This window comes from Pelophylax lessonae, assembly GCF_965119305.1.
Source record: "Pelophylax lessonae genome assembly, chromosome: 9".
Lineage (NCBI taxonomy): Eukaryota > Metazoa > Chordata > Amphibia > Anura > Ranidae > Pelophylax > Pelophylax lessonae.
In genome coordinates, this window is record NC_138776.1 from 16,810,607 (window position 1) to 16,834,246 (window position 23,640).

Genomic DNA, 23,640 nt, shown 5'->3' on the forward strand with positions numbered 1-23,640 from the left:
TCTTTAACAAAGATGTCAGAACATCCCAGATGACTTTTCAGCAACGTTTAGGAAATCACACCATGTTAGTGAACATATGCAAACACATTTGTATACAAACATTTTAGTTAGTAGACTAGTCACAATGATTTAAACATAAGGCAGTAAACCTAAGGCAGAGTGCACAGGTGGGGGGGTACAGGGTCACTCGAGGGGAACCCCCGAATTACATGCAAACAGCAAAGACAAGAGTCAAACTCCTGAATGAATACAGCAAAGGCTTCTCTTTCCGAAGGCCAAAACATCATCAGGGCTTTACTATGCTTAGGAGGTAATAATAAATACTATGTATAGGGATAGCGTTTTAGCGTGCAGTTGGGTCCTTATCTTTGTAGACTAGATTACATCCAACCCTTGTTTTCCGAACATTCAGTGATACAGAACATAAAACAATGACTAAGAATCTTTAATATTTGATTCCTCCTGAAGTTTGATGCAAGTTATAACATTTTTTAATATTAGTTTATTGGCCAAAAATAACAATTGCCAAAGAAATGCCCAGCGAAGAGTGTGGCCCATAGTGTCCTCTGTTCTACATCTATCTGGAGGAAGCCCAAAGAGGACAACTGACCAGACCGGCCTTTCTCAACTCTCTTAGCACAGATGAACCCTTGAAATAACTTTCCAGTCCCAGGGAACCCCTACAAATAAATACTATATCTAAACTTCACAGTACATTAGTGTGATGACCACATAGAAGAATGCTCCTTACATTGGCGATCAGTCGGAAAAATGCCCCTTACATTGGTGGTCAGTGAGAAAAATGCCCCTTACATTGGCGGCCAGGGGGAAGAATGCCCCTTACATTGGCGGCCAGGGGGAAGAATGCCCCTTACATTGGTGGTCAGAAAGAAGAATGCCCCTTACATTGGTGGTCAGAAAGAAGAATGCCCCTTACTTTGGTGGTCAGTGAGAAGAATGCTCCTTACATTGGTGATCAGTGGGAAAAATGTCCCTTACATTGGTGGTCAGAGGGAAGAACGCCCCATACATTGCTGGTCAGTGGGAAGAATGCCCCTTACATTGGTGGTCAGTAGGAAAAAGGTCCCTTACTTTGGTGGTCAGTGAGAAGAATGCTCCTTACATTGGTGGTCAGCGGGGAGAATGCCCCTTACATTGGTGGTCAGCGGGGAGAATGCCCCTTACATTGGTGGTCAGTGGGAAAAGGGTCCCTTACTTTGGTGGTCAGTGAGAAGAATGCTCCTTACATTGGTGGTCAGCGGGGAGAATGCCCCTTACATTGGCGGTCAGTGGGAAAAGGGTCCCTTACTTTGGTGATCAGTGGGAAGAATGTCCCTTACATTGGTGGTCAGTGGGAAGAATGTCCCTTACATTGGTGGTCAGTGGGAAGAATGTTACCTACATTGGTGGTCAGTTGGAAGATTATTTTCCTTACAGATAGCTAAAAAGATCATTATTCATAGTGGTTCCTCATCCGAGAGGCACAAATTGCTCAAGGAACCCCTAGCAACCTATGGATGAGGGGGATCCATGGAACCATGGTTGAGAAAGGCTAGACAAGACTTTGGACCATTTCTGAAGAAAACAAGTGACCACATTTGGAGGATGGCCCGGGACAGACTTTGTTTCACAGAAGAACTAATGAGCCGCTGAGGGGTGGGAGAAGGAGGAAAACAAAAGGACACGTGAGCATACTCTAGATGAGGAGTAAGTGAAGTTTGGAGGAACTGGATCCCAGCTTGGGGAAGTGATGAGTATGTAGCATCCTAAGGTGGAGGTTGTGGGTTTTTTTCTTCTAACCTCATCCCTTTCAGCAATGTCATCTCTTGTGATAGCTTAAAGTAGACCTATCCTCAGATATATTTTTCACGCTGAAATTAAGTACTGTATAAAACTTCCAGGTATGTATTACCTCTAGTGGAGATCATAGTACTACCCCCGACTATGGCTTAATCGGATTTTGTCTCCTTAATGACAGCGTCATCTTTCTTCAGGGATTAACCAGGGTCATCATCACCTTCCTACTCAGGGATGACCCTAACCAGGTCTGGCTGTGTTCACAAATATCGGACATGGATCCACTCCTGCAGTAGCCTCTCACCCCGTGATTGGCTATAATGTTACAATGTTGCAGCTTGATCACCGGGGGGGAGAAGACTGAGAAAATGGTTCCTCCTGCCTGCAACATACTGAGGACATCATGTTAGCATGGGCAAAGTAAGTGACTGGAGCTCAAGGATACAGCTTTGTAAAACAAGGACACATGTCCTTTTACACGCGCCTGTCCATGGGAATAAATTGATCATCTGATCAAGCGACGGACCTATTGCCCATGGGAAATGGGCCTAGGAGTCACAGCTTACACACTATCATCTGGAGACTGAGGACATCATCTCAGCATGGGCAAAGTAAGTGACTGGAGCTCAAGGATACAGCTTTGTAAAACAAGGACACATGTCCTTTTACACGCGCCTGTCCATAGGAATGCATTGACCACCTGATCAAGCGACGGACCTGATCGATTGCCCATGGGAAAGGGGCCTAGGAGTCACAGCTTACACACTATCATCTGGAGAAGGGGAGTGTTGGGGGTAGGCTTTTTTAGAACTGGATGGGCAAAATGACAGATTCTCTGCATGGCTGATAAGAGGGAGTAGAAGGTTAAGAAGGTAGAAAGCCAGAAGTAATCTGATGGAGAACAGAAGCATATGGGAGGGTTGTCAAAGTGGACGCCACAGGCCAGAGGCTCAGGAGACAGGCCAACCATTCCATGGCTATGTTATCGCTTGCATCAAATTTGTAGACATACACAGAGTATTTTCAAAGTGGCAGATCTGCTTTAAATAACATTATATACACACATATGGTAATATCAATCCATGAAATCTGAAAGTGCAAGCTCATAAAATGTAAACTTTTCCTGTACGGTGAACTTGTCTATCACGGTGCACAAACAGTCGGATCTACGAGTAACATTCTAGCGGTGTATGACGATACCGGTGATCATCAGTGACAGATACATTCAGACTGTCTAACATAGATGACATTATAGTGAAAAGGGTTTCATATAGTATGTGAGAGTCTACTATGGGCTAACCCGTGCTTAATATTCTGCTGCCATTGACCTCACCAGGAGTGCAAGCAGACTAATGTTAATGGAGTATATTTACTATACTAACTATTCACTGTCTACATAGTATAGATAAAGTTGAGTCTACGGAATGCTCTCAGCTCTGTGAACATAAAAAAAAGCTGGTCTACAGCTCCATCGTGGCAGGAAGCAGACTGCAGGGTCATACACATGGCTGTACAGTGTAAAATTCAGGTGCATTTCCCCACCTGGGGGTCCAGGTGCGGTCAATAGCCTCCCCACAGACACTAAAAGGGGTACATGGAAGTAGGTGCAGGTATTTGAATAATGATGTGCATGTGTGTTGAGGTTTTACATCTGTATGCATGCGTGGGTTTACACAAGCACCAGAATATACCCGCATACAGCCACAAACAGCTATGTCTATCGTAGACATTGTACAGCCCCAGGTGGCCATATGCAGGAACCCTTAAAGTGTATCTGAAGCCAACACTTTTTTTGTTTGCTTTGGATAAAGCAAGAAAGAGATTTTGGTGGCAGTGGTGGACGTTGGTCACTAGTTCTCGTTGGTGGCCAATGGTCACTAGTGCCCAATGGTGGCCAATGGTCACTAGTGCCCAATGGTGGCCAATGGTCACTAGTACCCAATGGTGCCCAATGGTCACTAGTGCCCAATGGTGGCCAATGATCACCAGTGCCCAATGGTGGCCAATGGTCACCAGTGCCCAATGGTGGCCAATGATCACTAGTGCCCAATGGTGCCCAATGGTCACTAGTGCCCAATGGTCACTAGTGCCCAATGGTGGCCAACAATCACTAGTGCCCAATGGTGGCCAACAATCACTAGTGCCCAATGGTGGCCAATGGTCACCAGTGCCAAATGGTGGTCAATGATCACTAGTTCTAAAAGGGAGGTAAAGTCCAAGATGTTAAGTTTATCACCAAAACAGGAATAGAAGGAAATATTACAAATGGGATACCTGTACCTGTGACCACTTTGGAGAGGCTAGGAGTAGTAGTCACATTCACCTGGACTTGTCCTGCAATGGTGAAGACATTTCATAGCTTCTCCAAGCCACTTCCAGTTCCAATGAGTATTGAGAAACTTACAGCCCAATCCCAGTTGAATGTGACAAACTGCTACTTCATACACCATGTCCTGGATACATGAGAACACCTTCAATGAGTGATCACAACATCGCTAGTAATAGTCACATTCAACTGGACTTGTTTGGGAATGTTGAAGGCTTTCATAGATTCTCCAACCACTTCTTCAGGTCTCTCCCTTCGTGAAGGTTTCCTCTCACTTCCTGTTGTGACCACAGGACAGGAACTGAACGGAAATCTTTTGAATGGGACACAGAAGGCCAAAAAATGGCTTTAGATACACTTTGAATAAGACCAAGGCAAAGTGTTTGCTCAAGGAGAAGTCAGAGCTTATTCCGATGCGGGGAAGGGTGTTTTTTTTTTTTTTTTGCTTTTGTTATGCGTTTATGAAGCAGAAGGATGAATAATGCGATGTGTGATGCAGCAAGCCATTCTGCTGCATGTGTCCAAAGTTATGCATGGACCATCTGATCAGGTACACCTGAAACTGACAAGCGGACCTGATCGGATCACCCATTGGAAAGAGGCCTAGGACTCACAGCTTCCACAATATCATTTAGAGAAGGGGAGTGTTGGGGGGTAGGCTTTATTAGAACTGTATGATCCAAGTGACAGATTATCTTTAAGGCTGATAAGAGGGAATAGGTTATGCAAGAAGGGGGAAAGCCAGAAGAAATCTGATGAAGAACAGAAGCACATGGGAGGCTTGTCCAAAGTGGACGCCTCAGGCCAGAGGCTCAGGAGACAATCAGGCCAACCATTCTATAGCCATGAGCTGCTTTTCTACCCATACAAGTCAAACTAAAAGCAACACAAAAGCATCTCAGAAGCAAGCCTTAAAAAAAGGACATGAGCAATTTCTAAGACAACCTGAACATTTGCTGCTTCCAAAGACAATATTGAGGTTGTACCTAGAGGGCATGTCACATCAGCAACATAGTAGGTAAGTGGTTAGCACCTGTTTTTTCAGAGTGAATGGATTATTATGGTTATAGCGCCAACAATTTCCACATTGCACGGTCACATCAGTCCCTGACGTCAAGGAGCTGACAATCTAAGGTCTCTATCTTATATGCATGATAAAGGAAAAGGAATTGGCAGCACTCCAGCAGGGGCGTAACTACAGGGGTTGCAGGGGTTGCGATTGCTACCGGGCCCCATGCTCCAGGGGGCCCAGTAGCAAACCAGTGGGTGAACTTCCAGGATTGCAAAAGTCACACTTGCGACCGGGCCCTGGCATTGCACCACTGTGGGGAGGCCCCAAGATTGCAGGAAGGGAGCCCACTGCAGAACTTGTGAAAGGATCCTGCTGCGGGACCGTAATAAAAGGCCATGCAACGAGAATAAAGAGCCCCAGGATTAGTGGGAAGAGCCCTGGGCTTGAAGGGAAGGGCCCCGGCCAGGGATCTGGGGGGGCCCTTCATGGTTTCTTGCATCGGGGCCCTGAAGGCTCTAGTTACGCCTCTGCACTCCAGGTTGAGTCAAAATCCAGATTTATTAACTGGACATCCAAATATGACAATCGTGACAAGGTAGACGCGTTTCACACACTGACTGTGTGCTTAATCATTCATGATTAAGCACACAGTCAGTGTGTGAAACGCGTCTACCTTGTCACGATTGTCATATTTGGAGGTCCAGTTAATAAATCTGGATTTTGACTCAACCTGGAGTGCTGCCAATTCCTTTTCCTTTATCAAGTTTCCACGGAGGCGAGCCGGGGCATGCACCGATGTGAGTCATCAGGCAATTACACCACCTTGAGCAGTGAGTTCTTGTCTCTTCAATCTTATATGCATACTAGGGCAGGAGCCAATTAACCTACCAGCGCACTTTTGGAGTTTGAGGATAATGGAGGAAACCCCAACAAGCACAGGAAGGACATGCAAACCCCATACAGATGGGGAGAAACAGTATATACGGAATATATGGAGGCTATACAATTGTAACTTCATCTCTTTCCTCTTCTTAGGGCTTATGGGGGCACTTGTTTGATAAACCAATTTATATTTTTAATCATTTCTTTTTGTTACATTATAGGTTTATCTCAGGTTGGTGGTACTATGGGTCCCTCTTATCTCCATCTACGTGCAACTGGCTGTAGTCTCTTGGTTGCCCTGACCTTTCTTGTCTAATCTGTGAGTAGGGGCTCCTGTGATCTAATATAGCAGTGGTCCTCAACTCCGGTCCTCAGGGCCCACCAACAGGCCAGATTTTAAGTATTACCTTGGGGAGATGCAGACTAGAGCACTGCAATCACTGAGCAGCAAATGATATCACCTGGGATGTATTTCAGTTATCTTGCAAATCTGGCCTGTTAGTGGGCCCTGTAGGCCAGGGTTGAGGACCACTGTAATATAGTATTTAAGATTTTGTCCCCCCTTTATTATTGAGGTATTATTACTTTATATCATTAAAATTAGACTTTTGGATCTGCAGATACCATATCAATGGCATCTACTCCTGGGGAAGTGAACTAGGTTCACAAAACGAGTAGATAATTGGGATGCACTTGATTTTGGCATTGATAATTATCATCATGAACAATTTAAATATGCATATCTGTGTGTTCATTTTTGGAGCTCTAATTATTGCAGATTAGTTAGCCTATTTTATTAGGGCATGTTTTTTTTTACACATACCGTTATATTGTAAATTACTATTGTACAGATAATATCCTGACCGGGTCTCAAATCAGGGACTCCAGTGCTGCAAAGTAGAAGTTCTAACCACTAAGCCACTGTGGCTGCCCAGATTGTATTTATTACCACAAAAAGGACGATATCTGTTTGGAGTTTGTAGGTTTTGCTTCTGCTTGTGTGGGTTTTATCCTAGTAACCGATACTGGTAGGTTAACTGGCTTCAAACCAATCAGATCCTACTGTGTATGTGAGCAATACAGACATTGGAATGTAAGCTCCTTTGGCAAAAAGGACTGCCATTACCTATATAATGTTTTCCGTGAAACTGCAGAAAATGGTTCAGCACTATACAAACGAGGAAAAAAAATAACAGTTTTCCCTTTTATCACTTCTACATTTACCTCCATTTTTATCATAAATATGAGTCCCTTTCTCCTATGGGTTGGGTTTTGGCATTGTACAGAAAGCCTGGTACATTCTCTATGCAATAGCAGTAGTAGAGTGTCGTACCATACTAGCTATTGATTAATGGAGGAAATCTGGAGCTCAAGTCATTCCCTTTATTGGCCAACTTAAAGTGTTACTAAACTCAGAAGCCTGCATTCACTATATCTGATCTCCCCAGGACTCTGCATTCGCTATATCTGCTCTCCCCAGGACTCTGCATTCACTATATCTGATCTCCCCAGGACTCTGCATTCACTATATCTGATCTCCCCAGGTGCCTGCATTCACTATATCTGCTCTCCCCAGGACTCTGCATTCACTATATCTGGTCTCCCAGGGACTCTGCATTCATTATATCTGGTCTCCCAGGGACTCTGCATTCACTATATCTGGTCTCCCGAGGACTCTGCATTCACTATATCTGATCTCCCCAGGACTCTGCATTCACTATATCTGATCTCCCCAGGACTCTACATTCACAATATCTGATCTCCCCAGGACCCTGCATTCACTATATCTGGTCTCCCGAGGAGCCTGCATTCACTATATCCGGTCTCCCCAGGACTCTGCATTCACTATATCCGGTCTCCCCAGGACCCTGCATTCACTATATATGGTCTCCCCAGGACCCTGCATTCACTATATCTGATCTCCCCAGGAGCCTTGCATTCACTATATCTGATCTCCCCAGGACCCTGCATTTACAATATTTGATCTCCCCAGGACCCTGCATTCACTATATCCGATCTCCCCCAGGACTCTGCATTCACTACATCTGATCTCCCCCAGGACTCTGCATTCACTATATCTGATCTCCCCCAGGACTCTGCATTCACTACATCTGATCTCCCCCAGGACTCTGCATTCACTACATCTGATCTCCCCCAGGACTCTGCATTCACTACATCTGATCTCCCCCAGGACTCTGCATTCACTACATCTGATCTCCCCCAGGACTCTGCATTCACTACATCTGATCTCCCCCAGGACTCTGCATTCACTACATCTGATCTCCCCCAGGACTCTGCATTCACTATATCTAATCTCCCCCAGGACTCTGCATTCACTACATCTGATCTCCCCCAGGACTCTGCATTCACTACATCTGATCTCCCCCAGGACTCTGCATTCACTACATCTGATCTCCCCCAGGACTCTGCATTCACTACATCTGATCTCCCCCAGGACTCTGCATTCACTACATCTGATCTCCCCCAGGACTCTGCATTCACTACATCTGATCTCCCCCAGGACTCTGCATTCACTACATCTGATCTCCCCCAGGACTCTGAATTTACTATATCTGATCTCCCCAGCACTCTGCGTTCACTATATCTGATCTCCCCCAGGAGCCTGCATTCACTATATCTGGTCTCACACAGTACACAGAACATGGAAATGCAATTAATTTTGTAAATATAAATGGCTAAACACCTTTTCTTTCTCAGCAGTATATAGCAGTCTTATCACTTCTATCGAGGTCTGGTTAAAGCTTGCAGGAGGAGTTTTCATTCTACTTCGACTGTCCTATGAAGCAGCAGGACCCCTGACCCTCTGTTTGGACAGTGCTGATCACATGCACCCTCCCAAGAAAAAAAAATCTCTAGCAATACACACCAAACTGAGCATGTGCAGAGTGCCCCCAACGCTCTGCTCTATCGTCAGATGTATTGGGGACAGTGGAAAAAGTGGAGAATCAGAGAAGACCGGATCAAACAGCAATGCACAGGATTAACCCCTTAGGTTCCACAGTGAGTATAACAAGCATTCTTTACTGCATATACACACTGATTTTACTGTTGTGTTTTTTTTTCCCTCACGTTTTCGTAAATGAGGAGAAGCTCTGCGGACTTCCATCATTCAATCATGTGCTAGCAAAAATGCTGGTTTTTTTTACACACGTTTACGGTTGTGGGTTTAGTAACACTTTAAGTTGTTTAACGATTTTGGGATAACTTCGACCCTTCATCAGGCTTTATACAAATGTAGAACAAATAAAAAAGCCTGACGAAAGGATCTAAGTTATACCAAAAGCTTTCATCTTTGGAAACTTAAAGCCTAAATTTCCCTAAAAAAATGGTTTTATAATATATATATATATATATAATTAATAATAAATCACAAGGGACAATACCTACTACAGTTTGATGTGTCCCTTGTGCTGCTGTGTCCTCATTTAGCAGAAATCTTCCTCCTCTGGTGCCCACCACCACCTTCCCCGTGTGGTGGGGGTTAATAGAGCTGAGAGAACTGTATAAGCACTTATCAACACTTTCCACCCAGCTCCTCCATTCATAGAAACCATGACTACAGCTTCTGTGAATGGAAGGGTGGACCTTTCAAACATGCACCTGTCCATTCATAGAAACTGTAGTTGTGGCTTAGGACTGGGAAAGGGGACACCGCGCACCCAGGGCCTGTGCCCTATATATTCCCCACTGTGTGTGCCCCGGGTTCTGATGTTGCTACCGCCCTTCATTGTTTTTAAAAGTTTTCACAATGGCTGCTGCTGCAGAGGTAACCCAGCCACTTGTAGTTTACTAGTATGGCCATGCTCATCAGTTGGCTCTTCCTTAGAAAAACACCATTCACAGCCTCATGGATTATTACAGAGTTACAGTCCTGAGGCTCTGGTGAGCAAAGAGGAAAGCAGGGCGTGTAGGGAATCAGAGGGGAGGAGGGGGTTGGGGTGCAGAGGTTAGCTGCCGAGAGTGGTGTGCAAAATTGAGCTAAGAGGGGAGTGGAGGTGAACAGAGGGGGGTCCTGAGAGGAAAAAAAAAGGGGCACAGAAGAAAGAGGGGTGGGTTGGGGTGCAGATGTGAGCAGAAAGGGTTTGGGGTGCAGAGAATAGTGGGGGTTGTGGTCCAAAAGGTAAGCAAGGCAGGATTGGGGGGCAACGATGAGCCGAGAGGGAGGTTTGTAATGTGGAGGTGAGCAGAAAGAGGGAGGTCTGAGGTGAGAGAGGGGGACAGAGGTAAGAAAGAGCGGAAGGGATGTGGTGCACAGATAAGCGAAAATAGGGTGCAAAGGCAAGCGAAGGGGGGGGGGGGGGGTGTCAGATGAAAAAAGGGGCACAGACGTAAAAATGAGGGGGGTTGGGGTGCAGAAGTCAGCAGAGGGGGTGTGAAGGTCTGCAAAAAGGGGGGGCTAAGGTGTAAAAAGGGGCACAGAGGTAAGGGGGTGGGGGAAGGTGGGGTGCAGAAGTAAGCAGAAGGGGTTTTATGATGCAGACAACAGTAGTGGGGGTTGGGGTCCAAAGCTAAACAAAGCAGGACTGGGGTGCAAAGATGAGCCGGGGGGGGGGGTTTGGGGTGTGGAGGTGAGCAGAGAAGGCCTGAAGTTAGAGAAGGAGGAAGAGGGGGAGGGGGGGGAGGGGTGCAGAGGTGAGCCAAGAGGGGGGTCTGAAGTGAGAGAAGGGGCATAGAGGTAGGGAAGGTGGGGGGGGTGCAAAGGTGAGCCAAGAGGGGGGATTTGAGGTGTGGAGGTGAGCAGAGAGGGGGGTCTAAGGTGAGAAAAGGGATGCAGAGGTAAGCAAGAATAGTGGGGGCTGGGGTGGAAAGGTAAGCAAGGCAGGTTAGGGGTGCAGAGGTGAGCAGAAAGGGTTATGGGGCGAAGACATTTGCAGCATGTTAGGGTCCAAAAGTGAGCAGGGTGGAGTTGGGGTGCAGAGCAGAGAGTGGGGGGGGGGGTCATCGGAGGAGGACGATTTCTGCTAAATAGTGGCAGCACAAGGGACACATCTCACTGAAGATAATGAATGTCCCTTGTGCTTATTCTTATTTTCTTTGCTTTTTAACCATACTTAGCCAATAAAGAGATCATTAAACCCAAACTTTCTACAATCAGTTAAATAAAACAGTGCAAAAAAACATCCATTATATGGTGAGAATTCTAGTACAGTCAGCAGCTACCCCCATCTCATCTATTCCTTCCAGAACATTGAAGCAGAGGTGGTCTCTCTTTCTAGGGAGGCACTGTGTAAGTTCTACTGAACTTGGAAGTGTCAGCAGCAACAACTTCAGAAGCCCTCGTCCCCCGCTCTAACTTCATCTTCTATATATAGGGGGCCCCCAAGCTATAAAGCATGGAACAAGAAGAGGAGCTCCTGAAAACAGCAGTCGCTTAGTCTGCTTTTACCAGCAAGCAGTGTAAACACGTAAAAGAAAAAAGTGAGTGCACTTGTAGGATGTGAGAAGAGACGCGGCTGTCTAGTCGGAGTGACGCGCTCCCGTCAGACTTGGTTGACCGCCAGGCAGCAGGAGGCTTTGGAGGCACTTATGGCCCTCTGGATCACTGCTTGACATTTCTCTTTCTTCACCAGTTTGTTATTCTCAAAGAGACCTTCGTTTCTTGGGATCCCATGGGAACCGTCAGGAAATGTCAGCAGGCCTGTGTATGAGGAAAGCAAATCTCACTTCGATATGGATATACTTGGGATATGCACTAGCTTTGGTTGAACATTGGTAATCATGGAGAAAATAAAACCACGTGGTTTAAAAAATGTTTGGACACTATAGATATTCATTTTTTTACAGTATCCATCACTGACCCAGATAATTGTAACAGAACACATCATGAGAAAAATAAGTGAGGGGTTCTCTTCAGTGAAAACCACAGTTTAAAATGTTCTTCACCCTAAACCAGTGGTCTCCAAATTGCAGGCTATGGGCCGGATGTGATCTTTTGCTTGCCGGTATTCAGCTCTTGGGGTACCGTTTCTCCCTCTGGCACCAACGAAGGGGCATCGTTCCTCCCACAGACACCAACGAAGGGGCACCATTCCTCCCACAGACACCAACGTAGGGGCACCGTTCCTCCCACAGACACCAACGTAGGGGCACCGTTCCTCCCACAGACACCAACGTAGGGGCACCGTTCCTCCTACAGACACCAACGTAGGGACACCGTTCCTCCCAAAGACACTAACGATGGGACACTATTCCTCCCAAAGACACCAACGATGGGGCACCGTTCCTCCCAAAGACACCAACGATGGGGCACCGTTCCTCCCAAAGACACCAACGATGGGGCACCGTTCCTCCCAAAGACACCAACGATGGGGCACCGTTCCTCCCAAAGACACCAACGATGGGGCACCGTTCCTCCCAAAGACACCAACGATGGGGCACCGTTCCTCCCAAAGACATCAACGATGGGGCACCGTTCCTCCCAAAGACACCAACGATGGGGCACCGTTCCTCCCACAGACACCAACGAAGGGGCACCTTTCCTCCCACAGACACCAACGATGGGGCACCGTTCCTCCCAAAGACACCAACGATGGGGCACCGTTCCTCCCACAGGCACCAACGATGGGGACACCGTTCCTCCCACAGACACCAACGATGGGACACCGTTCCTCCCACAGACACCAAAGAAGGGGCACCATTCCTCCCATAGACACCAACGAAGGGGCACCGTTCCTCTCAGACACCAACGAAGGGGCACCGTTTCTCCCACAGACACCAACGAAGGGGCACCGTTCCTCCCACAGACACCAATGAAGGGGCACCGTTCCTCCCACAGACACCAACGATGGGACACCGTTCCTCCCACAGACACCAACGATGGGACACCGTTCCTCCCACTAACACCAACGATGGGATGCTATTCCTCCCACTGACATCAATGATGGGACACTATTCCTCCTACTGACACCAATGATGGGACACTATTCCTCCCACTGACACCAATGAGGGGCACTATTCCTCCCACTGATAACAATAATGGGATACTATTCCTCCCACTGATAGCAATTATGGGATACTATTACTTCTACTGACGCCAATGATGGGGCACTATTCCTCCCACTGACACCAATGATGGGGCACTATTCCTCCCACTGACACCAATGAGGGGCACTATTCCTCCCACTGACACACATGAGGGGCACTATTCTTTCCTCCGATACCAATGATGGGGCACCAGTCTCCTCCTAACGACTATACCCCCTATGTAATTTCTTTCTTTCTCCCACTGACCATCAAGCCTGAAGCACCGATTACTCAGACTGATACTGGAGCATTTCTACTCCCAATGGTCACAGTCTGTCCCCCCCCCCCTTAAAGTCTGAAGAAGAGTTGCATATAATGTTTGGAGACCCCTGGCTTAAACCACTATACCATTGTGGATTTCCATTTGTTGCTTAACCTCTTGCTGCCAATGTAACACATGTGTGTGGTAACAAAGAGGGTGGTCTTTAATACCCACATGCCCCACATGTGCCGCTATGGGCGGCCAAGCTGTCTATGACCACTGTGACACCTAATCACAGAAGTCACATAAATTAGGCAGACCTACCTGGCCCCTGGATTGCATTGTGTCCATTCCTCCTCCATTATTTTAGCGGACCTGAATGGACCCAGAGGTAGGCGGGTGTAAAGAGACACAAATATGTGTACACCCACAGATCTATAGGAATGCATGGACTGAAAGACTGACAGGCGGACCTGATCGGATCTCCCGTGTAAAAGAACCATTATCAAGTTAGAGAAAACATTTGAAGGAAAAAGAACGGGATTTTAAAGTGTGTTGAAACCTATCAGAATGATTTACCAATTGTGACAGGAGTCACTTTGATTGGGGGCCCGTGGATCCCAGCTTACCTTAGAGAGGTTGAGAAATCCCTCTCTCAGCTCCCTAGGTCCCTCTTATGTGTAAGTCACCCCGTGTCTATTAGGGGCACAGGGTGACTGAGAAAATGATGGATAACTACTACTTAATGGACACTGAGAATACGGTTTTGATTACTTCAAATGAGACAGTAATATTTATCCACAGTATCCCTCAAGAAATCTATGATACCTTAATTCCACTGTATCAGAATGATAGAACATTGTATGAGTTTTGCCTCATAGACTATTGTAGACCATTGCCATGAAGTCTGAGACTTCTGAATAATCAAAGCATTGCTTAGATGTGAATTCCAAGTACTTCAATGTAGGAGATGGACAGTCTGCTACTGGGGTCCCCTTCTATTGTCTGTTTAATAAGGTGTTCTGTGTTTATACTTCGGATAATGTGTATTGTACTTTGTTTTAGCCTTGTTGCAGTGCAGAGTTAATTAGCATGTTCATTATAACATTGTCCAAATCTGGATTCCCATTCACCTATTGTTTCTGTCCAGATGGCTAGGTAATTAGCTCAGGGTAATTATGTTTCTGTATACAATTTCATCTGCATACGATAATGTAATCAGGCTCACCTGACCTGGAGGGGTATATATTCGGTGTGAGTTTGTTCAATAAAAGTTCCTGTTGTACCCTTCATCTAGCTTCTACTGAGGTTTTGGTATGCGATTGCTGTGTTGCTTAATTCTTCTGCTTTGCTCGATAGGATTTCAGGAACGAGCGACTCAGCGCTCTAGGCGAAAAGGGCTATAGTCACAAAGTCCCTAGATGGTTCAGGAGTGTCTGAAAGAATGGGTATTCTGGATACCAGCATTCTTTACACCAATACACTTGCATTCTTAAAAATATGTCTTCATTAAAATAATTTTCTGGGGTATGGATCCCCTAAAAACATGAAAAGATCCTGCATATTTAATATTGCAACCCAACTAAGAGGCCCTCCCCTATATACACACAAATGTACATCATATTGGAGGGGAGTATTGTATCACGTATATCAGAGAAGGGGGGGGGCCTTGTTCTGATGTGTTTTGCTCTGTAGGCTTCCTCCGGGGCTCAAGGGGTGTAGTTGAGTTATGGACATTAAAACCGATATCCATCGCTAAAGGATCGGATCAAAAAGCATTCATGATCATAAGGACTGTGTGGGAGTGGATACCTCAGGCAAGCAAACCTCCAAAGGGGTCCCAAAGGGCAACAAGAGGAGGGGGATAGCATAAATTCCCACTGATTAAGGGTATTCGATGTATACCTGTTATGGTGCACTCATGAGACTCTCCAGAGGAAACCAGGCCAGATGACACCACTTAAATGAGAAATCTTGAAGTGCAAATAGATCTGTGCTCCACCAGCAAAAGAAAACTCCTGCTCTTGTCTACAAACACTGTCCATCCAAATGATCACTTGATGGACAGTGGTTTCGACAGAGCAGGGGTGCTCTTGCACTGATGGAGCACTGATCTATTTGCACTTCAAGATTTCTCAAAGTGGAGTTCCACCTAAAAAAAAAAAAAAATACATAAAAATACCCCCGGGACAGTCAGGGCTAGTGCATTCCACAATGGATAGCCTCTGCACTGTCCCAGGTTGCACTTACCTGCAAGAAGAAATACTTACCTTGAAAATGTATTGTCCAGCGCTGCCATCTCAGATGTGGGCAGCTGAAGCCAGCGCGATCCTCTTCTGCGTCCTCTTCGGTCCGCCGTCACTTCCGGTGCCGCAGCGTCATCCCTGCACAGCTTCTGGGCATGCCCAGAAGCTTTTTAGCAAGGTATGACGCGCCTGCACCGGAACGGACGGCGGGCCGGTGCAGGCGCATTGATTCCTGGGAGCGATGACGTTCAGCTCCCAGGAATCATTGCAAGCCAGGAAGTGACGACGGGCCGTGGCCGCAGAGGGAGGAAGAGGAAGTAAGGTAAGTATATTTTCTTCTAAAACAAGGTAAGTAAAAAAAATAAATAAATAATTGCGATTATCCATTTGTTTTTCAGGTGACCCGGCGCAAGAAGATGGACCGAAGTTCAATTTTAGGGTGGAACTCCACTTTAAGTGGTGTCACCTGGCCTGGTTTGCTTCAGAGGGTCTCATGAGTGCACCATACCAGGTAAACTATATTTTCATAAGTATTGGGACGCCTGCCTTTACACACACATGAACTTTAAAGGAATCCCAGTCTTAGTCCGTAGGGTTCAATATTGAGTTGGCCCACCCTTTGCAGCTATAACAGCTTCAACTCTTCTGGGAAGGCTGTCCACAAGGTTTAGGAGTGTGTCTATGGGAATGTTTGACCATTCTTCCAGAAGAGCATTTGTGAGGTCAGGCACTGATGTTGATCCCCCCTCCACCAAATTATTTGGACCAGTGCACAAAGCAAGGTCCATAAAGACATGGATGAGCGAGTTTTGGGTGGAGGAACTTAACTGGACTGCACAGAGTCCTGACCTCAGAAATGTGCTTCTGGAAGAATGGTCAAACATTCCCATAGACACACTCCTAAACCTTGTGGACATCCTTCCCAGAAGAGTTGAAACTTTTATACCTGCAAAGGATGGGCCAACTCAATATTGAACCCTACGGACTAAGCCTGGGATTTAAGTTAATTTGCATGTAAAGGCAGGCGTCCCAATACTTTTGGTAATATAGTGTATATAGGGGAGGGCCTCTTATGTGGGGTCGTAATATTAAATATGGCTTGCAGAATTGTTTCATGTTTTTAGGGGAGCAATACCCCAGAAAATTATTTTAACGAATTTATAATAAAGAAATTTTTTTAAGAATGCAAGTGTATTGGTAAATCAATCATTCTTAACCAGTTGCCGACTGCCGCACGACTATTTACGTCGGCAGTCAGCCCCTCACAGGCAGAGCGACGTAGGGATACGTCGCTAGCCTGTAAAGGTTTGGGGAGCGAGTGCGCGCCGCCGGAGGTGCGCTCCCACTCGGTCACGGGCCCCCCCCGCGATCGTCCGTGACAGCGGGAGAAAGGCAGGCGGCTAATGTAAACAAAGCCGCCTGTCAGTTCTCCCTGCGTAAGAATGATGATCAAACGGTTCTACTATGTAGGACCGTTGATCATTATTCTTACACACACAGCCACAGCCAATCACAGTTAGAAGCACGCCCCCTAGGACACACTTAACCCCTCCCTCTCCAATACAGTTAACTCCTTCACTGCCAGTGTAATTTTTACAGTAACAGTTCATATGTATAGCACTGATTACTGTAGTAATGTCACTGGTAACCCCAAAAGTGTCAAAAATGTCAGTCAAGGGTCCGATCTGTCCACTGCAATGTCGCAGTACCGCAAAAAAAAAAAAAAAAAAAAAAAAAAAAAAAAAAAAAAAAAAATCGCAGATTGCCGCCATTACGCGTAAAAAAAAAACAACAAAAATGACAAAAATCTTTCCCTTTGTTAGTAAACGCAATAACTTTTGCGCAAACCAATCAAAATACGCTTTTTGCAATTTTTTTTACCAAACATATGGTAAAAAAAAAAAAATTGGCCTAAAATGTTAAAAAATTTTGATTTTTACATTTTTTTTTGGGGAATTTCATATAAAAAAATGTGAAAAATATTGTTATTTTTGCAAAATTGTCGCTCTTTTTTTTGTTTATAGCGCATGATCAAAAAAAAAATCGCACAGGTGATCAAATACCACCAAAAGAAAGCTCTGTTTGTGGGAAAAAAAGGACGCCAAATTTGTTTAGGTAAAGCGTTGCATGACCGCGCAATTGTCCGTTAACGTCACGCAGTGCCGAATCGCAAAATAGGCCCTGGTCAGGAAGGGGGTAAAATCTCCCGGGGCTTACGTGGTTAAAGAAGGTTTCAAACACCCTTTAAAATCCCATTATTTTTTTCTTCAAATGTTTTCTCTATAGTAATTTAGGATGTGGTGATGATCGATACAACTGAACTCATTTTCGATGAACCACTATAAAGTTACAATGTTTTATAAACCAAATTCCCCCAAAACCTAAAACGATCTGAACAATTTTTAGGGAAGTTTTTGTTTTCATGAGCAAATCATCTGAACTGAGCAAAAACACTTCACTCACCATATCCTTCTACCCGACCGCCTTTAAATTCCCCCTCAAACTTCATGTTGTCATAGCGAGTAAAGACTCCAACACCATGGAATTTCCCTTGAACAAATTCTCCTTCATATCTGGTTGGTACACAGAAAAAAAAAAATATGCAGGCATAGTCTTAGAATAAAATGAAAAGTTCAAACATGCACATACAATAATACAACTAATAAGATCAAGGGGTAAAGGTATACACAATAATATAACAAATAAAATCAGGGGGTAGAGATACAAATGTGTACAAAAATATTTTCCTGGATCTGCTTTCTGTTTCATAAAAGAACAACGCCGCCACCAGGCGCCTCCAATAAAAAAAAGACAAAACAAGTCAATCAACACTTCTTTAGTTGAAAAGTGGTTCTAAAGGCAGGTCCCTGTTGCATAATGCTCCTCTCTCACGGCAAAGTGGTGGTGACCGGCACATATTGGAATGTGAAGGTAATCATCCTTGATGTCGATAGAGGCGAGGAAATCCCCCTGATGCAGGAATGTCACCACCGTGCCAATAGACTGCCAATAGACTCCATCCTGAACTTCTGCACCCGCAAAAAGCAGTTAACGCCTTGAGGTCCAGGATTGGACCCACCTTGCCTTCCTTCCTGGGAACTATAAACAGGTTTGAGTAAAAACCCTGAAAAAACATTCCGAAGTCGGAACCGGGACAATCACCCATTGAAGTAACAGGCCTTGAAATGCCCCAAACAGACCCTGTAAGCGGTCCAGGGACAGGCGCAGGTTGGAAGGAAAGAACCTTGCCGGAGGACAAGAGCGAAGTTTGATCTAGTAGCCAGACCGAAAAACTTTGTGGACACCAGGGAAGTCCACGGGCCCGGAAACCAGCAAAAACATCCCCCCACCCCTGATACGGGTGAGGGCACACCTTCATGCTGAAGGAGCCTTGTCCGCGTGTCTGGAGAGGCCCGCTCTCAGCTTCCCAGACCAGGTTCGTTTGGATCCTCCAGAGGAGGCCATAAAAGGCTTTGAGCCCTTGTCAGTCAACCCTGAGGGTCGAGAAGGAGGACCCACGTCTATGATGAGAGCCTAGCGATTAGGGGAGCCGCATCACAAATAAAACTGCAGCCCCTGGACCAGCTGGTCCGCCAGCTCAGCAAAGGCAGGGGGGAGCCGTTCTGCCTCCAGGTCACGGCGTAAAAGCCTAGCCCACACAGTCAGAGTTTGCGACACCAGGGCAATGGTGAATACCGGCCTTAGTGCCGAACCAGCCAGAGTGTACATTTTGTGGGCCACAGCCTCCGCCTTCCTGTCAGCCGAATCCTTCAAGGCCGGGGGACTCTTCAACCGGAATCATGGTTGCCTTGTTCAATCTGGAAACCAGGGGGTCCACCACCGGTGGAAGAGTCCACGTCTTAATAAGGGACTCCTTATAGGGGTACCGCCTAGTAAATACTTTAGAGACCCCAAGGGGACACTTTGGTCGTTCCCACTCTTAGCGACATTTCTGTCAAACTAGGCGGGGAAAGGAAACGAATTTGCCGCTCTGGATGGCGTGCGAGTGCCAAAGGGAACCTGCGCCTTTGTCGCAGCTGCGTCGTCCACCTTCAAAGTCTCACGCACAGATGTGAAGGAATCATCCTCACTGAGGATTCCGGGCGCATGGTTGCAGACCCAGCAGGGTGACCCATGTCCGCAGAAGCAGAATTCAGGATCTGATGAGGCAAGGGAAGGCGGGGAGCGCATTTTGCTAGCCCGTCACCCAAAAGCCACCTCCACCCGGAACATAAAAGGACTCCAGCACCGCAGTCAGTGCATCGATGGATGGTTGGGACCCGGAGGGCCTCGCAGCCCCAGAGAGAGGATCAGGTGGGGGGATGTGCTCCAAAGACTCCATGAGTAACCAGGGGAACCCCTCAAAAAATGTAAAACACTGCTAAGAGACAACATCCACCACGCTGGAAGCATCATCTGGTCGCAAGGCACAAAGCACCAAGCGATTCTTGGCAGAGAGGGAAAGGACCCCACCAGGCTCACCACCCAGCAAAAACAGGCACCTGCAGCCAACAGGCTAATCTGCACTCCATGAGCGACGATCAGGAAGTGAAAAGATCCAGGAGTCAGCACCAGGGGATGAGGGGGGGCTCCCGCCGCCGAAATCGCCGCCCACAGGGCTTCATCGTCATGGCCGCCGCTATGGAAACCCTTTTTTCCATCTGTCTGGAGGATCGGCTCGGTGAAAACGGACAGGCGGTCCATTTTCATCCAATCTACCATAGAGGAGAGCGGGGATCTGACAGGTGGGGGGGGGGAACGTTCTGGGGCTGAAGTGATAAAAAAAAAAAAAAAAAAAAAAAAGAACTAATTTTTTTATAGAAACAACATCATAACGTGATCTTTCCAAGTCATTTACAGACTCTCAAGAATGGGGTAAAGGTCATTTTGTGACAACCATGGGTCACCATCCAGAGATCAGCCAAAGAGAATAAGGAACAGAAGACCTTTGCTTGTGCTTTACTCATCAGAAGGACCAATAGATGATAGCTGGATCCCAGAGGAAGTATTCTAGAGGTTGTATTAATTCTTTAGCTGCTTGCACTATTGGCAGGGGGCATGTACACTTTGGAACATTGGTCTCCAAACTGGGGCCCAGAGGCTGGATGCCACCCCTTGCTTGCCTTTACCTGGCCCTTGGGGCACTATTCCCCCCCCCCCCCGCTGACACCAATCATGAGGCACTGCTGCTCCCGCTGACACCAATCATGAGGCACTGCTGCTCCCGCTGACACCAATCATGGGGCACTGCTCCTCCCGCTGACACCAATCATGGGGCACTATTTCTCCCGCTGACACCAATCATGGGGCACTGCTCCTCCCGCTGACACCAATCATGGGGCACTATTTCTCCTGCTGACACCAATCATGGGGCACTGCTCCTCCCGCTGACACCAATCATGGGGCACTATTTCTCCCGCTGACACCAATCATGGGGCACTGCTCCTCCCGCTGACACCAATCATGAGGCACTGCTCCTCCCGCTGACACCAATCATGGGGCACTGCTCCTCCAGCTGACACCAATCATGGGGCACTGCTCCTCCAGCTGACACCAATCATGGGGCACTGCTCCTCCTGCTGACACCAATCATGGGGCACTATTCCTCCCACTGACACCAATCATGGGGCACTGCTCCCGTCCCACTGACACCAATGATGGGTACTATTCCTCTCACTGACAGCAATGATGGGGTACTGTTCCTCCCACTGACACCAATGATGGGACACTATTCCTCCCACTGACACCAATGATGGGGTACTGTTCCTCCAACTGACACCAATGATGGGACACTATTCCTCCAACTGACACCAATGATGGGGCACTATTCCTCCCACTGACACCAATGATGGGGCACTATTCCTCCAACTGACACCAGTGATGGCGCACTGATTGCTCTCACTAATGCCAGAAAATTTTCAACTCCCACTGGCCCACTAAAGTGTGAAGTATAGTAAACTGACCCTTTGTTTAGAATGTTTGGAGACCCCCTGATTTAGAACATCGCTGGCCCATCACATACAGATTATCTTTTGCTGCTTACTGAAGGAGTTTCTCACCTTGAGCCGTCCGGGAAGGATAAAACCCCATACCCCTTAAAAAGCCCATTTTCAAACAGACCAAAGTAGGCGGATCCATCGGAAAATAACAGCTGGCCCAAGCCATGTCTTCTACCTGGAGAGAGAAGGAAAGTTTGGTCAGACATAAGTGGGTTTTGGTGGTCATATTAACTTTTTTCGTTATGTGGAACTAAACCCTCCTATCCTTTATATAAAGGAAGCTGCCATCTCAGACTCTTTATTGATCTGCAGTTGCCAAGGTGCTGCACATGTGACCAGTTATGACTGTTTGATGGCTTGACAGTTCGGATGGGAGCACAAGAACGGAGACAGTTATCATTCCTAGTATGACTTGAATGTAACTGTTTTGGGGAATATCTAAATAGATGGGTTTAGTTCCACTTTGAATAACTACATTACCATAAACTACATTCTTTAAAATGGAAGAAAAAGAGAAAGAGAGAGAGAAAAAGAGAAAGAGAGAGAGCGAGAAAAAGAGAAAGAGAGAGAGAGAGAGAGAGAAAGAGAAAAAGAGAGAGAGAGAAAAAGAGAGAGAGAGAAAAAGAGAGAGAGAGAGAAAAAGAGAGAGAGAGAAAAAGAGAGAGAGAGAAAAAGAGAGAGAGAATAAAAAACGCAACACTTTTGTTTTTGCCCCCATTTTTTATGAGCTGAACTCAATGATGAAGACTTTTTCCATGCACACAAAAGGCGGATTTCTCTCAAATAAAGTTCACAAATCTGTCTAAATCTGTGTTAGGGTCCTTTCACACGGCCGCTCCGTGTGAAAGGTCCGCTGCGGGACTTTTTTTTCCACGGAGCGGATGACATTTCTGTCATCCGCTCCGTGTGCCCGCATATCATACCATCCGTTTGCGGATGATATGCGGACATAATGTAAGTATATGGCACTGCGGACATCCGATTTTCCTTCCTTTCCGTTTTTTACACGGAAGAAAAAATGGGGTTCTGTTCCATTCGAAAAAACGGAACAGAACTGAAAGGAGGAAAATCGGATCTCAGCGGATGGTATTCCGCTGACATCCGCAGTGCCATTCACTTACATTATGTCCGCAAATCATCCGCAAACGTTTGGGATGATTTGCGGACACACGGAGTGGCCGTGTGAAAGGACCCTTAGTGATCACTTCTCCTTTGCCGAGATAATCCATCCACCTCACAGGTGTGACATATCAAGATGCTGATTAGACAGCATGATTATAGCACAGGTGTGCCTTAGGCTGGCCACAATAAAAGGCCTCTCTAAAATGTGCAGTTTTATCACACAGTACAATGCCACAGATGTCGCAAGTTTTGAGGGAGCGTGCGATTGGCATGCTGACTGCAGGAATGTCCACCAGAGCTGTTGCCCGTGAATTGAATGTTCATTTCTCTACCATAAGCCGTCTACAAAGGCGTTTCAGAGAATTTGACAGTACATCCAACCAGAATCACAACCGCAGACCACGTGTAACCACACCAGCCCAGGACCTCCACATCCAGCATCTTCACCTCCAAGATGGTCTGAGACCAGTCACCCGGACAGCTGCTGCAACAATCGGTTTGAATAACTAAAGAATTTCTGCACAAACTGTCAGAAACCGTCTCAGGGAAGCTCATCTGCATGCTCACCGTCCTCATCGGGGTCTCCAACTGACTGCAGTTCATCGTTGTAACCAACATCTGGCACTTTGGAGAGGTGTTCTCTTCATGGATGAATCCCGGTTTTCACTGTACAGGGCAGATGGCAGACAGCGTGTATGGCGTTGTGTGGGTGAGTGGTTTGCTGATGTCAACATTGTGGATGGAGTGGCCCATGGTGGTGGTGGGGTTATGGTATGGGCAGGTGTATGTTGTGGACAACGAACACAGGTGCATTTTATTGATGGCATTTTGAATGCACAGAGATACGGTGACGAGATCCTGAGGTCCACTGTTGTGCCATTCATCCACGACCATCACCTCATATTGCAGCATGATAATGCTCGGCCCCATTTTGCAAATGGCCAGCATACTCACCGGACATGTCACCCATTGAGCATGTTTGGGATGCTCTGGATCAGCGTATACGACAG

The 23,640-nt window shown here is 46.6% G+C and overlaps 1 protein-coding gene across 1 annotated transcript in view; it reads right to left on the reverse strand.

Moving 5' to 3' along the window:
- Positions 1 to 10,964: 10,964 nt before the first annotated feature.
- Positions 10,965 to 23,640, reverse strand: part of MORN4 (MORN repeat containing 4) — a 17,735-nt gene continuing 5,059 nt past the window's right edge. Inside the window, exons 2-4 of the mRNA XM_082268291.1 lie at positions 21,569 to 21,683; positions 17,973 to 18,082; positions 10,965 to 11,676 (exon numbers count right to left, since the gene is read on the reverse strand). Of these exons, the coding sequence (XP_082124417.1) occupies positions 11,519 to 11,676; positions 17,973 to 18,082; positions 21,569 to 21,683 (383 nt within the window). The 3' untranslated portion in view covers positions 10,965 to 11,518. The remainder of the gene's footprint in view (positions 11,677 to 17,972; positions 18,083 to 21,568; positions 21,684 to 23,640) is intronic.